This window comes from Necator americanus, chromosome II (genome assembly GCF_031761385.1).
Source record: "Necator americanus strain Aroian chromosome II, whole genome shotgun sequence".
In the NCBI taxonomy this organism is placed as follows: domain Eukaryota; kingdom Metazoa; phylum Nematoda; class Chromadorea; order Rhabditida; family Ancylostomatidae; genus Necator; species Necator americanus.
The window spans coordinates 12,916,325-12,932,786 of record NC_087372.1 but is presented as its reverse complement, the minus strand read 5'-3'; the positions used below and the strand labels follow the sequence as shown (position 1 = coordinate 12,932,786).

The following is a 16,462-nucleotide window of genomic DNA, read 5'->3' as shown; positions in this document are numbered from 1 at the left end:
TTATTGCTCATCAATCAATACATGAAATGTGAAAGAACTCGTGTTCGTGGAATGTGTCGAGGAGGTCACAAGGTGCACTACAAACTCAAGCAATTGCAAGTGTTCAGCAATTGGAAGTATTTTTTTAGCAAATTACAATTTTTACAGCAATCACCAGCATGTCTTGCCTGCCGTGGACTCCTCTAGATCTCGATTTTTAATCTGAGGTCACATTTAGGGTGGATTAGGCACGTCTAACACCTGTGGAGGATCGTTGCATTTGAGGAGGTCTGTAGCGAAGAGGGTTGAATTCTTGTGGTGGTTGTGTAGCTTCTGTGGTTTCCTGAAATGATGAAATTAGTAAGGATCAGTTTAGGAGATGATGCCGTACGTATCTCGGCTGTCTCTCTGCCGCCTACAGTCGCCGACAAGCGCGTTCAACCCGGTTAATGCGATCCGCACGCGGCGAAGTTGCACACTGGTGTTCTTGGCTGATTATGCCCCTTCACCAGTTCCTGCATTCGGTGCGTACGCGTCGAGTCAGTGCGGTTGAACGCACTCTGCATCGGCTATGTATCGTAGATTACAGCTTTGGTCATCGCTTTTTTGCTTCATTCTGCGCAGGAGCAGAAGAAAAACAGTCAAACTTACTTCCTCTTCCTCCTCCTCTCCCTCCTCATCTTCACCTTCCCCTTCCTCTGTTTCTTCTTCGTTTCCCTCGTCAGTCTCCTCAGCAACCTTCTGTTTCGGTTGCTCCACAACTCTACAACAATCCAGTTTTCGTCCTGTGTTATGTAGACTCGAGTGCGTATAACTTACTCCTCCTGAGGAACAACCGGGCGTGGAGGAACAGGAGGAACAGGAGGAACAACTGGTGCCTGAGCTGCAGCGGGCTCAAAGTCGACTCGACGATCGTCGTCACTGCATGCTACTCGGTACACCCACACACGAACACCTCCTCTGGAAAAAAGTAGGTGCTTATCTGGAAAAGACACACAGCGATGTTTCACTCGGCCAGTCTATACCATACCTATCTGTATTTTATGTATATCGTATTTACTCCTTATTTATTCATTTTCAGTATATATTTAACAGATATCTATTCCATATCTAAAATGCACCTAAAATTCCCGGAACGATGTCTAGTCGAATCGTCTGGAAAAATATCACAATGTGCTAGGAAAATTTTTAGAAATAAAGGTCTTTATGTATAAATAACTATGTTCTTACCAAGTCAGAGAGCTGATGTTCAGAGAAAAATTATATGACATAAAGAAATGATTTTTCAGACGTCTTTTCTTGAAAGATCTCGAGGCAAAAGATTACAGATGGGCTCTCGGATCTTTTACATTCAGTTTTTTCCCTGCAAAAAGCTAGTAACTTATATATTAGTATCTTGACGTTTTCCTTTATCTTTTACCATTAGATAAAAATTTGCGGAATTTTTTTTTACAAATCTTGGAGGATACTTATTGCACAAAAAAGGAAAACATAATTAACCAGCACATTGTATTGATTGTATTGATTGTATTCTTTTCAGGAATGATAAGAAATGTTTTTCGATTACGTTGGCATCTGTTTCAATATCTGGCATTGTATGATAAATGTAATCAATCTAGTTGACTTCTTGAAATTGAAGAGATAATTTCGCATTTATGAGAAGACGAGAGTGGATTTCTCCTTTGTCTTTTTGTGAAATTTGGATGAATTTATTGAATTCTACGTTCAGGGAAGATAGAGAGTTAATTTCTCAGGGAGAATACTTTTCTACTCAGTTTTCACCATAAAAACTGCAGGTTTAAAGGCATCACCCCACAAATCTGAGGTGGTACGGGTTTCAAGTGGAGTTCTCGTATACGGGATGAAAGACTATGGAGAGAGGTTTGATTCCGTCTATTTCTTCCTAATTGCCGTAAAAAAACGGCCCGGAAGATGCGGCGCCGCACAGGGCACAGGGAAAACACTATTTTCTACAAGGAGTCCAATCGAACTCCTTGTAGAAAATAGTGTTTTCTGCGGCAATTAGGAAGAAATGAACGGAATCACCCTCCTCCCCATAGACTACGATCCCGTATACGAATACTCCACCGGAATTCCGTACCACTCCAGCTTCGTGGGGTGATGCCTTTAATCAACAATCGTTCACTGCAGTATCGCTGTTTTACTGTATTCTTCAGACAACAGCAATAGAAGCTGGATTGAATCAGGGATTGAAGAACTCACTGTTCTGTTCGTACGTTAGCAATGAAGTCGTATTCTCGTCCTTTTGGGTAGTACATGTCTTTTTTAGCGATCGGTCCTCCTTCATAGTACGATCCGGCGGTGACCAAATCGGTTCCAACGTAGATCTTGTTCGGGACCTTGATCGTGCAACAACGCAACAAAACGCTGCAAAAATAGCATAGTTGATCCTCTCATCTCAGAAAAATTAGCCTTTCCTTTCGAAAAAAGTTCTTTTCTATAGAATGTATGCACCTCTGCCCATTAGGAGCCCATCGCATCCCGGAGAAAACATCTGTATCAGCGCGACAGCTCGTCTGATCCTCTATACATCGCCGTCCAACTTCTCCACATGGAACTGGGCCACATTCTGCTTCCAGGACTCCATCTTCGAACACAGTCAGACGGGAGATTACCTGAAAATCTTAAAAGGATACGAAGAAAATGAAATCCCTTCGATCTGATTAGGGGTTGAGGCAATTTACATGACTTTTTCAGGATTGTCAAGAAATCCTAGGTATTTCTTGTTCTTTACAACATCTGCGTTAAATTTTCAATTATTTATTCTTACAACGACTTCATACGCTCAGGCAAACTACGTCATTCATAGAGAAAAAGTATGGAATACAGGTTCCCACTGTGCTCGGGATAGCAGTCCCAACCATCAACTAATTTTCGAGTTACAGTCAGGTCTAAAGATTGCAACTTGCGAAGTGGATCCCATTCTGCTCCGATGAGATTATGGAAGGTCTGTGCGCGGCGGGACCATTGCTTGACACCGCCGCCGGGCAAGAAGCCACCTATTCGCAACGTCGGGTCAAAACTAGCTAAAATGTGGCGCAGTTGCGTAAGCGGCTGCGATTGAAGTTACGAGGTAGAGCTAGCGGTTGCGAACGAGGCGTGATCCTTGCTTGCTGCAATCGAACTGCAGAGATCGGTAAAGACTCAACCTCGATAGCAGCGTAACTGCAGCAGGCTTGAGATCGTTTTCACCCGACTACAGCAAACTACAAGGTATTGAAAATGGATGCGTGTGAAGAGGATCCCGGCGGATTTTCGAGCATCCCTCGGCAGAGCAATTAGCGATGTTGCCTATCGTAAAGAAATTTACCTTCGTTGCTACTTAAGTAACTGACTGTGCATACCTACCGCTGTGTGCTAATCATACGCTGCATCACCGGCTAGGATTTAATTCACAAGCTACTAAACTGCTTTAGAAAATCAGACACATCCACTGGAATTTTGTGATGTGAGGTGATCTCAACGTTGTAACCATACCAGAAACATGATAATTCCTCACGTGAAATAAGAGAGGAAGGTGCATCTATTAGCTCCAAATTACGTACAAATTTCGTTGAAAAACGGAACATTCCAACTTTCAAAAGTAACGGGAATGAGAATTATCGTCTTGTAAGTTCCCATCTTTTTGGTACCCTAATTCATTTTCGGATAGAGGTACCTTGTGTATCTCTGACCTCTTGGAAAAAAGTTCGTCCTGTATCGCGGAATCTACGCGAGATAGAACTTCTTACGACGTCTGTTAAAGATTTAAAAGACGCAGCGTCCTTTAAATTCTCTTTCTTACTCAATACTGGTCAAAGCGTGTAGCAGAAGGAAGTCCGGAGAAATCCTGTTTATTCTATCAAATTCCGTTTAGTTTGATAAGATTTCTGGACTCCCTGAAGTTAATATCTAGACAAACTCCCCCACCCCCTTCCACCCCTCCTCATTAGAAGACCACACAAAATATCATGTACCTTTAACTACATTGTTCTTTAATTCATTCGATAATTCCGACAACTCATACCATTCTTCTTTGCAAATTTCTGTGATGTGAATTTCTGTGCATAACTGTATAGTTCCTTGCCGCTCTATGACCAGAAGAACATCTAAGACGGTTGTTTGCGTCTTCGTGAACGAACGGACCATGACCTAGTCGAGTTATGTTCGCATGACCCCCCTTGATATCCACTGGACACGTAATGTTTCAGAGGTTTTCGCGGAGATTCTGCAGAGACCCTCTTTACTGTTCCCCCTCTGCGCTAAAGATGTTGAACCGAGGAGACGCTACGCGACTGCTGCAATAAACGCTTCTTCTAAGCTTGAATAACAGTCTTTTTTCTCTTGTTTCTGTCTGAATCGAATGGTCACTGAACTCGGATCTAATTCGGCGCCGGTTATGGTTGCAGCCATATTCTCTTTTTTTGGTAAATATATTCATTTTCGTTATTCATATGCTCGACAACAAAAAACATAGAAAGCAACAACAACAAGTGAGAGTGAGACAACATGACCATGTTTCTCTGGATTGCGCAAAACGAATGTACGTATAGTACTTAATTATTGTACACGGTCCAGGGATACTCCTGTGTCAAAAGGATTCCTCAAGTATAATTATTTCCCTAAATCTCCTGAAATCAATCTCATTCTCTTAAAACATGCATTTATCAACTTTTGCTTGCTTTCTGTACATCCATACTCTCACAACTTTTGAATTTACAAGGAGAAAATCATCAGCACACCCGAATTTTCAGTCTTCATCGGGTTCCTCCTTAGAAACAGCTTTAATGTACTTGCATAAAACACTTCCTGGCACTACTGCCACGATTCGGGAGCAGTTTTCGTGAGGTGGGGACTTCTGGACGATTGTTAAGGATAAGCATTGAGTAGGTAGGTGACAACCCTAAAGTCTATAAATGAGCCCATATTGGCCGTCGTTCACGAATGGATCGGATGGATCTCATGTCAAAAGGCGTAATGACCTGGCTGCGATGTCGAATTGAGGTCAATACACATCCGACCGTGTTTAGATGACAAAATTTAGTGTTGACGACTAAGGTTCCTCGGATCATAAAGACAGTAGGTGAAATGACTAACTTTTCACCTACTGTCTTTATGATCCGAGGAACCTTAGTTCCCCATGTTCCGAAGATACGGAAGGAAATAACCCAGAGAACGGAAATTGCAGAGACAAAATGCTTGTTGCCGAAGCTTGCGGTAGATAATTTGTGGTTTTTTGTCAAAGGAAATACGTCCTCAAGATACCTGGTTTTTCAAACATCGTGTTCCATTGACGGCTCGCCTAGCCGACACAGCTGAGAAGAAAAGCAATGAGGTTAAAGCTAACCGAAGCATCTGAAAATGGAAACTCCTACATGGATTAGTAATTTAAACTCCGAATAATGCTGTCGACATTAATTAAAGGTGAAATAAAATGAAGATGTAGAAAAAAAGTCGTACTAAAATGTAACAATGAAGAGATGAGTGGCGCGGACTTGAAGAGTGTGAATAGGGGGATCTTATCGCCGGTTGTCCTTGAGCCTGACCCAGCAACGCCCGAAAAGAAGGCCGAGAATCTGGGGCACAGCGGTTGTCACGCTTATTGCGACCGTGCTTCGAGCGGAGTTAATATTAAACCGATCAAATATGGGAAGAAACCCTTTTTAATTGCTATGGATAATGAAAATAAGTTGATCTCAAGTGATCGAACCAGCGGTGTAATTAAGAAGACATTTTTAAATTAAAAATTTTTAGAATTGAATTTATGAAAACTTCGCCGTAAGAAGTAGGAAATTAAATAACCACTACAAAGAAAGCATTTTCTTGATTAGCCAAATACAGAATCAACGTTCACATTGTTACAGTGCTAAAGTCAATTTTTCGACGCCCTAAACTCTGAAGCGTTTCTTTTCAGTTCAGTTCCCAGTTTTCGTGACCGCATGGTTCAGATCCTCACTTCCTCTTAGGGATTGAGCTTTGTTGTAAGGAGAAGAATATCTAAGTAACGTTCCAAAAAATTCTATCACCACTTAAATTTACCTTGGTTCCTGTACTTCCGCACACAATAAAACTAAAATAAAACCATCTCAGAACCCAAGCCTTGACATTTACAATTGTTTCCTTTGACTGTGAGACTTGAATTTTTAGCAAACTTTAATCTTTTTTTTTTTTTCCATGTCATCGAACCATTTCGGAATTTGCTTTGCAGTAGAACTGCAGAATTTGTTCACTGGGTTGATTTTTTTTTTCAAGACATAGAATCGAATAAAACTAATTTGAATAGAGCTTTTGGATAAATACATAGTTCCATCATTATTGATTGATTCGGTGTATCGCACATTTATTATAATACAACAAGAGAGGTGCTCATATAAAGGAGGTAGATTTCAAAAAAAGAAAAAAAAAACAGATCACAATCACGTTATTATGCACAATTATTATGTGGGAAGTGTCATTTTGAAAGACTATTGCACTTCAGACACTTCTGAGACGATTGCACATGCAAAAGATGTGGTGAACTCAAATACATCACAACTCAAACTTAGATCCCGTGGGAATAATGTAGTCAACCATATTCAGGAAGAACTCTGCAGTAGTGGGCAAATGACCGTCTTCAGCTCCTCCAAATAAGGACCGCATCTGCAATAATTTCACTTATGCATTCATATCAAAAACTCAAAATAAGCCATTAATATAATGGTTTGCTAACCTTTCTTTGAACTGTGGATGCAAAATCGAGGAAAGTATGCGATAAGGTGCTCGTTTTAACGACATTATGACAAGAAACGTAGATGTCGTTCGCCAATAGATCTCCAGATTTTGTCATGGGAGCGTACACTCCTCGTTCTTCGACTACAAACACCGAACGGATGTGGATTTTGTGCAAAGCTGAAATGTTTCGAAAAATCAGGATTGTGCCAGTGAAATGTTGCACGAGGACTCACAGTCAGCTCTTGATCGATAGAGGCAATCGCCTGCTCTAAGATTTTCAGCATATATCATTTCCACGTTGAAGTCATCGTTATTGCAGTCCACCTGAATTGTGAAAATATAGAAGGAAAACGCTCTTGTTAGTTTCAATAGATGCTTCTTCTTCTTGCTTGGTCTGCACTTCAGAGGGGTGATAGTTTCGCAAACAGGAGGAAAATGCGGTCAGCTTCATTGAAATCCTGATTCTAGGCGTATTCAGCTTCGCAGAATTAAACGAGCGGATTCGAGGTCCTCTTTCACTTCGATGTTCGAAGAAAACAAAAGTTCAGCTTGGTCACACCGTAGATTTGCTTATTGTTATTGTTATTTCTTCGCATGGTACCCTATCTACGACGACTTTTACATACAGCCATGTCTGTAACCCATGAAGTCAAGTAACTGCCGTAACTTAATCTTATTGCGCTTGTTTCTCTGTATTTTATCAAAAAACTGGATGTGAAACAATATATTCAACTTTTTGAAAACGATAAAAATGCAATGGAATGGAAGCAAAAATGCAGCAACCGCGCACTCGGATGAGATGCCCCCGGATGCGTATCGGTTTGACATAATTCACGTTAAAACACTTAAAGATACTGCGTTGTAAAGTGGGACTTGATTGAATTTTCGTTTCTGGAACCTCAACTCTTCGATACATATCGCATATCATTCTTTTCATTACATCACTCAGAATTTTAGCGCCTCAACCTATGGAACTTGAAATATTTTCAGTTCTTTCTGCTTTGCAACTACGTGCATACATATGGGAGTATAATATTCTTCTGTTTGCTTTGAGCTTACGTCAATATGTAGATCAGCACTCGAACAACAAGTGTAAGGCCTAAGTGTAATTAGATCACAAAATTATGATTAGTAGAAGGGCGTGGAGTAATGATCGAAGTCGTTTTCCATCAATGGTAGGGCATTCTACTATTTACAAACTTACCGTACTGGAACTCAAACATTAGAATGCACCATACATCTTGAAATTCAAACTGACTATGTAAGTTTTCACCGTTTACGTCTGTTTAATTGCAAGATAACATTTGGCATCACTTGTAGCACTTGTGTACAGTTTCATTTAAGAGTTCCAACATGAATTATATCAAGGTAAAGGACTCGACAGGACGCTTATCGCATTCAAAGGCATCACCCCACGAATCTGTGGTGGTGCGGGTTTCAGGTGGATTATGCCTAAACGGGGTCGTAGATTGTGGTGAAGAGGGTGATTCTGATCATCTCTCCCTCTATCATTGTAAACGGACGACGGTATTTCTTACGACGTCCTCCATTACAACGTGCCACCCTTGCGCCCCACGCCTACGACTCGTCCGAATAGGTTTTCAACGAATCGCAGGCGGGGCAGGGAGCAAACGTCGCGCATTGCAACAGAATCTGTCATAAGAAAGTCGTCCGTTTCCATTGATACAGGGAGAAATGGAGGGAATCACCTTCCTCACCACAATCTACAACCCCGTATAGGCATTGTCACAAACGTGACCATAGATCATAAAAATAAAGAAGTAAAGAAAATGTGTTTACTCTCGGTGGGAATGCTCAAACAAAGAGCATTTGAATAACAGGCAATCAATGGGAGTTGTACTCTCGCGCAGCCTGCGCATCTGGCGGGCAAAAAGTACTCGAGCACAATCAGATTGTGAGAGCAACACTGTGCCGACACCAGACAAAGAAACTTAGACCGTATATAAACAGCCCAAGAGTGTTTATTGCTCAGAGTATAGTCGAGCATTGGCCCAAGCATCTCCTAATTTCTTGCTTCCTTCCCGTGTATGTGTGTGCATATTTTTACCTCCTTTTTCTGTTCTTTATGCATTGCGCACTTCTGTTTGCGCATTGTTCGTTTGTTATTTAACATGATTTATGTAACGTGCCTTATTTGATTGTTCGCTGTACATTATATAGTTCACTGTGCATTATATTGTACGTGATCAATAAAGTTTAATTACCCAAGTTTGAAACTAAAACAAGTGGCATATTCCAAACAACTGAACCACCGTCATCTCATTTGGTGCATCGGCAACTACGAACAACCGAGCCAACAAAGCAAACGGACATACTACCACGACCCATCAAGAAGGTGAGCACCACAATATTATTGCATGCTCATAATTACCTTTGCGTTTGCACTTCTCATTATCGCCTCAGTTCGAACTTGGGGAAATATTCCTCTTGCATATTAAGCATTCTCTTATCCTTATAACGGTTGGACATAATTTTCTGAACATCATCAGTTCAAAAATAAAATTATATTTCAACCCGACCAAGACAGGAAAAATGGCAACATCTCTCAAAACAAGGAAGAGAGTTTTGACTAGGCACTCCAATTCATTAACGCAACTTTTGACAAAGCACGCAGAATTGGGAAGCGACATCAATCTTCAAGAAAGGGAAACATCGAACTGGTCAAGAGTTCGCTTGAAAAATTGCTGACGACTCCTACCTGTAATGCACCGATAGCAAGTCAAGACCAAACTATGCAGAAGGAAGTGGCATCGGAAAGGACAAAATCCAAAGACTGGACAGAGGACCCTAATTCGGAAAATTAAGATCCTGTAAGACAAAGGAATGTCGGAGAGGAGAAAGTCGTAGAAGACCTCTTGGATCTATATGACGAATACGAATGTAGGAAGCAAAAGGATGCAAGCGAAAAAGCTTCAACCTATACCAATGAAAGTATTTGACAAAAGGGGAGCATGCAGAGAAGGAGCGGAGAGAACAATTAGATGAACGAAGAGACAGGATCGAAGAGTTCCTCAGATACAATAGGGACGTACCAGAAAGGAAGATTCGACGGCTTGACCACTTGAGATCGGAAGAGCGCTTTCTAACATGCTCATTCTGTTTGGCCAAGGGAGAACATTACTCAGACAGCTGTCCAGAGTATGCAACTGTGGACACGAGATCGAGAAGAGCACGCTGTGTCTTATGTCTCGACAGCCGTCATGACACAGACCATTGGTGGAGCAAGGGCAAGGCATGCATGTATTGCAGCAGTACGCACCATAACAAGACCTTGTGTTCTTTGCCAGAGACGATAAATAGGCGTAAGGAACTGGAAAGAGTGAGGGAAGAGCTGCAGACGCTCAAGAACCACCAAAAGGATCAACCAGGGCTCTCGACTTCACAACCCTGGAAGGAGTGTTACAAACGTGACCATAGATCATAAAAATAAAGAAGTAAAGAAAATGTGTTTACTCTCGGTGGGAATGCTCAAACAAAGAGCATTTGAATAACAGGCAATCAATAGGAGTTGTACTCTCGCGCAGCCTGCGCATCTGGCGGGCAAAAAGTACTCGAGCACAATCAGATTGTGAGAGCAACACTGTGCCGACACCAGACAAAGAAACTTAGACCGTATATAAACAGCCCAAGAGTGTTTATGGCTCAGAGCATAGTCCAGCATTGGCCCAAGCATCTCCTAATTTCTTGCCTCCTTCCCATGTATGTGTGTGCATATTTTTACCTCCTTTTTCTGTTCTTTATGCATTGCGCACTTCTGTTTGCGCATTGTTCGTTTGTTATTTAACATGATTTATGTAACGTGCCTTATTTGATAGTTCGCTGTACATTGTATAGTTCACTGTGCATTATATTGTACGTGATCAATAAAGTTTAATTACCCAAGTTTGAGGCTAAAACACCTGGCATATTCCAAACAACTGAACCACCGTCATCTCAGGCATAACCCACCTAAAACCCGTACCACCCCAGATTCGTGGTTTGATGTCTTTAATTAATGCCAAATCAATATTTAATAGATATCGGTCTACCAATTCCTTTAAGAATGTACTGCAACTGTTGCTACAATATTTGCAGATTTGGCTGATATTCTATATGATAATGTCAGTGAAATCCATCTCCAGAATTCACAAACAAAACAAGGACCTAATTGGGCAATTAAGCTTATTTTGCAGGCAATAACATTTCAGATCGAAACGGTCAAAACTAATTTCGCTATGATAGTTTATTAATTAAGGACTTACATAAAACAATAAAGAATTGGGGAGCTTATCTTGTAAGATGCCCTCCTCACACCGAGTGTACGAGGAGGGCATCTTACAGTTTAATAGCAGTTCAATAGTTTAGGCATCTTACAATTTTTAATAGCAGCAGTTTCTATTATCAAAAAAAAAAAAAAACTGGGTGAGGATATTTTGTTTTGAACACCGGCATAATATGATTTCCCTTTTTTGGTCCACCATTGATGAATGTGAGCAAATAAGTAAATGAAGAACTTTTTAAAAATAAGACTTACCTTGAAGATGAAATGTTGAGGCGTAAGTTTTAATTCATCCGCTTCTGTTTTGACACTAATGAATGAGGCAACAGTGTCCGGTAGGCGGTGAAGGAAGGAAATCACAGGAGTGAACACCGTCTGAAAGGGTGTTCAAATGAGTTTTGAAGTCACGCGCACCCCTTTATTCTCATTTACCCTTTATTCTCATTTCGTTTTCCTTCTTTCTTTTTTCTTTCTACTTCATGGTATCTGCGACTATGGAAGACCCACCCGAGACCTATTATATACTTGAGTTAGTCAAACGAATGGAGCGGATAGTTCTTATTATTAATTAATTCTTTGCAGCAGCTACAGTAGATTCAGTTTTGTAGAGCTCAAGAATCACAAAACTATGTTTTTTTTTACGAATTATTCCAAAATTGAATCCATATTTGTAATTCCTTTGACAAAAACGCGGCTCAGCGGTAAAGTGTGTTTTTTTAGCTCGCGTTAGACACTGCAAGTCACCTGTAAGTAGTTTTCCAACTGTTATTTTTCATGACCTGCTGATTTTTTTCAAAGTTATTGAAATCCCCTACATACAAACACATTTCTTGGGTCTACTGATTTTTTTGTTGCGATTTTTCTAATTGTTCAAAACTGATAACTTTAATTCTTCCCTTCCCCGCTGTGAAATACAGTAATCTTCAAAGCGAAAAACGACATACCATTCATGAAAAAGAAGGATCAACTGACCGAGTTTGCCTCTGCCGTCAACACAAGGTCTCCAATCTTGAGCTCATCCATTCTCTTCTTTCCAGAAGGTGTTTCAACCACAGTGTCTCCTGTGAAACAAGCCGGCACTCCCGACGCTACAGGATAATAGTACCCGGCCGAAGTCACTGGGATCACCTGTTCTCCGACCTATGACAAAGAAGTTTATCGCTTAACCTCATTTATAGCTAAGTTTCTTTTCTCCTCACTTGAACTATTTCTTCACCATCTTCGGCCTGAGGAGGTTCCTGTTGAGGTACGCGATAGCTGTCCGAACGATCAACTGATTCTGATGGTAAGTCATTGTTGGGTTCCTGGGCACGCACATCTCCAACTTTGTCAAGGATGCGGGTGATGCTGCTAGGGTCCATGCTGACTGCAAAACAATATTCGTTAGAATTTTGCGAAATTTATCTAGAGTATTGCATTTTTGTGCCTTTAAAGGTTTAGCCTTCAAAGTACCTCTGTGGGAAGGTCTTATTATAAATTCAAGAAGTACGTACAAGATACACGAGCAAGCAATTATCAAGATTTTTGTATGTTAAGTAGAACGTCTACCCTTTTTTTCCAATTCGCACACTCCAATAAATGAAATAAAGTTCAATAATCAAAAATGTTACATGAATAAAAACACTTGGGTAATAGAGACAAAAATTCAGAAAGTAGAAAATAAGTTAAATGAAATTTTTTCTTTTTTCAGAAAAAAATCGAAAAATTCAGCTTTTACACTTTTTTCTTGGTGGTTATGGAAAAGGAACCAGCATTAGCAGAAGTTCCTTTGTTGGGATACGCAGGACTGCAAAATGGATTTAGATAAAAACGAGGGTATTTTTCCGTTCTTGCTGTAGGTCTCAGGTTAGTAGTTTCTACATGTCTCCATTCCATTTTTTTTTTCAGGAATTTTCCCTTTGTTCGATTAATGGGGGCATTTGTGAGAAGATTCAGCATAAAGAATAATTTGTTCTACTGAACCTTAAAAAAGGAAAAATATAAAATGTGATAATAAACAATCATAAAGTAAAAGTTATTCAAACACAAAAATTTTTAACCTATGAAGGATCAGAAGGGTGGAAAACAAATGGGCGAAAATCAAAACTACAGGAAAAAAATTGGAATTCATATTAGCTTTGTATTTATTCATTTCTACGAAAGTGGGGTCTGAAGTTTTCAGCAAAGATTCCGATTAATAGAAGTGTTACTTTCAAAATAATCTGTGCATTTCTAAGCAGATTATCAGCAGGAACAGAAGACTCTATTTACCTGGCAGCATCACATTTATTTTGCAGGATGGCGCGAATTATTTTCTAGGACGTGTTTTTTTCGTGCTGGCTGATGATCCTAGTGCTACCGATATCCAGATTCTTGGATATGTACAGAAAATTGTGCATTTTTTTGATGCTTGTGAGCCAAATTGAACCCATTTCGTTCTAGTAGAGAAATCCCAACCTCGAGAATTTCCCTCGAAAAGAAACACTGACCCTTCAAAGTTGCGTCCATAATATGAACGGTTGAAATCGCCTTATTTCTTGTGTACTGGTTATTTACCAGTTTTTTGCTAGAACATTCCAAGCTTGGGCTCATTTCATTATAATTTCATTTATTTCATTTTTGAATTCCTGGAATCTTATTTCCTTATAATTCCACAGCAAAAAAAAGAGTAAATAATATAGGACAATTAATCTCGTAATTTATTCCTATTCAGAAACAAAAGTTAGCAGAAAATTGCTTCATCATTGCCGCAAATATTCTGAATATTCCGAGACATCAACTCTTTTTTGACTGTGACAAGAATTGTTCTATCTTTCATTGAAGAGTGAGCTCTTTCAGCTCAAATAAACATGATTAAAGATTACCGTCATTAGTGGTCTCAACGGGATCCGGAAGACAGTTCATGCGAACAACGGTAAGTTCGTAGCCGACACTGAAAAAAAGCAGAAATAACTGCGAGACGAGAAAAACAGGAATCCGCGAACGTGCGCCTTTACCTTTTCACATCAAAATCACAAAATTTTCCTCCATTTTTCAAACATGAACATAGACAAGCACTAATTTATTTGGAATAACCCACGTTCCATCGGCTGAATCAATCTTCCTCACATTTGAAATCAAATCAAATCCTGTCTGTCGACCATCACGCAGAACTTCCCCTAAAGATATTGTTGCTATAATATTGGTCTAATTATTTACAAAAATAAAATCAGCATAAAATTGTAAAAAAAAAGCTTTGTAGAGAAGAAAGTGCTCTTTCAAATGACTTTTACATAAAGTTAAACTGTCCTTTTTCTCTGTGCGCGAACTTAAATTTAATTTAAAAAAACGCCACTATTTATGCATCAATCTAATATTTATAGGGAGTTTTCACCACTAAAGAAATTCCCATCAGTGATGTTGATGACAGTCACTGTTTTTAACTCTCCGGCGAAGAAATTTCTCAGAGTAAAGGAGATAAGTAAGCAGAAGATTCGAACCAGAATTTTTTCGTAGTTCCCAACAAAAATTTGATTTCACAAGAAACAATTCAGGAATAGGACACTTATTATTCCAGAAAAGGCTCACCTCCACTGTAAACTTCGCCACTGTGTACAACCGGACGACCAACTTCCTCGGCTAACCGTAAACCGTCGTATTCGCAGCATTGGAGACGAAGACTGAAATGTTGCTCCACAAATGTAAACAAAACATCATGGTCTGATTTATCCGCTTAGTTCACTTGATCTACGTTCTATAGGACGGAAATCTCAAAAAGAAACTTAGCCTTCATATGAGAAATTTCAGAGTTCAGAGAGTGACTAGATTTTAATTTTAAAAAAAACCCTTGTTCCGTCGGGAAATTCTCTCATTTGACGCAATGGCCCTTGTTTCTCTTTGTTTAATTTTCTTTAAATCTTCCTCTCTCATTTCCAATAACATAACTTTTTTCAAATCGGAGTAGACCCTATATTAACATAACTTTTTTAATTCTGAGTAGACCCTATATTCAGCTTCTTTCAGATGTCAAAGTTGAAAATAAAGGAGAAAAATGTTCCTATAGAAGGGAAATTCAGAAATAACCACGAAAAACTTATTATTTTCTATGAGACTACTGTAGTTTTTTCGTTTGACTGTTTTGAAGCCTCAAAAGTCCTTCTCTAAATTTTTTGAATCTAAAAGGATGGCTGAAATAAACTAAGAGTAGCATTCACCTTCCATCAGGGCTAGCCAAAAATCCGCCGACCCATGTGGTGGCAGTTGCACAGGATTGCGAATCGAATCCTGATGGACACTGGGCTTGTTGAGCAGTGGCGGAATCATATCGAGATCGTGGTCGTTGTAGATCACCTTCGCGGAAGAATCCATCATCTCCCTCGGAAGTCAACTGAAGGCAAGAATTTCTTCTCTTGGACTTGGAAAAAGTAAGGTGAATAACGACGTTAAAGCCTATTTCAAATCATAGTCGTACAATGTAACCAAAAAAAAAAAATACTCTCAAAGAGAATTTGAAAGTAACCTGGAATTTGGAATCGTGAAGAAGACTGTTTCCTCCTTCACCGGCACCGAAACATGTTGGAGCAGCGCAGCCAAGCACTGGACTGCCTGTGGGTAGCACCTAGGAGAGTTCAAAATCACTCGTAGATCAATTTCCCTCATAGGCTCCCTCACGAACCTCAAACCTGAACGGTATTCCGGATCCACCGCAACTTGCTGCTAAACTGCTTGGTACTCCCACCAGTACTAGGATCAGAAGGAACATCCTGTAGAAGAAAAAACACCCTATTTAAATTAAACCTGATGATAATTTATTCAAGAGATGGGATTAAGAACGAGAACCAACGGGGAAAAAAACCGAGTTCAGAAGCGAAATGAGACTGATATGCGGTAATCGCAATGATAGTGAAAGGCATCCGTCGGATGTTGCGGCCAGCTCTCAGCGAAATGAAACAATGGAATATGGCCTCATTTCTGGAATAATTCGAGAAACAAAAGGAGATGATGTGAAACTCGGATGAGGGCGGAGCGTGCACGGCGAGAGAGTGAACGTATCATTCGAAGACGGATCATGCATGGTAGAAAGAGAGATACTCCATGAATGAGAGACGTTCTCTTCTAGTTCTTCGAAACTGAAAACATGAGATTCAGAAGTCGTATCTGGACGCTTTAGAAGCAGCATTTTCGCTTAGCATTGGGTTTGGTGGCCCATAACTTTCACACTTTCACTTTGCAGTAAATGAAGCATAGACCCTAGATTTTTAACGTCACGTTATTTCTGTATTTATTTCTACTTATTTTTATATTTCTGTATGCAATTTATCCTCCCAAACACCTCATCACAACACAAGTTGCCGTCCAATTATTAGAATAAGGCACGGATCAGAAAAATACTAAACTATTAACAGATCTTAGTAATCGTGTCGCTGTAAATGCTAGCGGACTGCTTTGCAGTAGAATTGTTCCGGAAGTAATAAATGTTCTGCCCATCTGACCTGCATCTGACCTCCTCGGTTGAAACCAGCAAAGCCTTACAAC

At 40.0% G+C, this 16,462-nt stretch overlaps 2 protein-coding genes across 2 annotated transcripts; both read right to left on the bottom strand.

Moving 5' to 3' along the window:
* Positions 1-223: 223 nt before the first annotated feature.
* Positions 224-5,334, bottom strand: RB195_017680 (uncharacterized protein; the record flags this gene model as incomplete). Its single annotated transcript, XM_064184776.1, has 6 exons — positions 224-322; positions 631-742; positions 799-939; positions 2,203-2,367; positions 2,455-2,615; positions 5,245-5,334. The coding sequence occupies 6 exons, from the start codon at positions 5,332-5,334 to the stop codon at positions 224-226; spliced, it is 768 nt and encodes a 255-aa protein (XP_064040657.1).
* A 1,173-nt stretch (positions 5,335-6,507) lies between these two features.
* On the bottom strand, positions 6,508-15,689 carry RB195_017679 (uncharacterized protein; the record flags this gene model as incomplete). The annotated part of the gene is made up of 12 exons (XM_064184775.1): positions 6,508-6,618; positions 6,689-6,867; positions 6,924-7,014; positions 11,225-11,344; positions 11,942-12,109; positions 12,169-12,335; positions 13,813-13,880; positions 14,028-14,106; positions 14,516-14,607; positions 15,142-15,314; positions 15,447-15,545; positions 15,603-15,689. The coding sequence occupies 12 exons, from the start codon at positions 15,687-15,689 to the stop codon at positions 6,508-6,510; spliced, it is 1,434 nt and encodes a 477-aa protein (XP_064040656.1).
* Between the last annotated feature and the right edge of the window lie 773 nt (positions 15,690-16,462).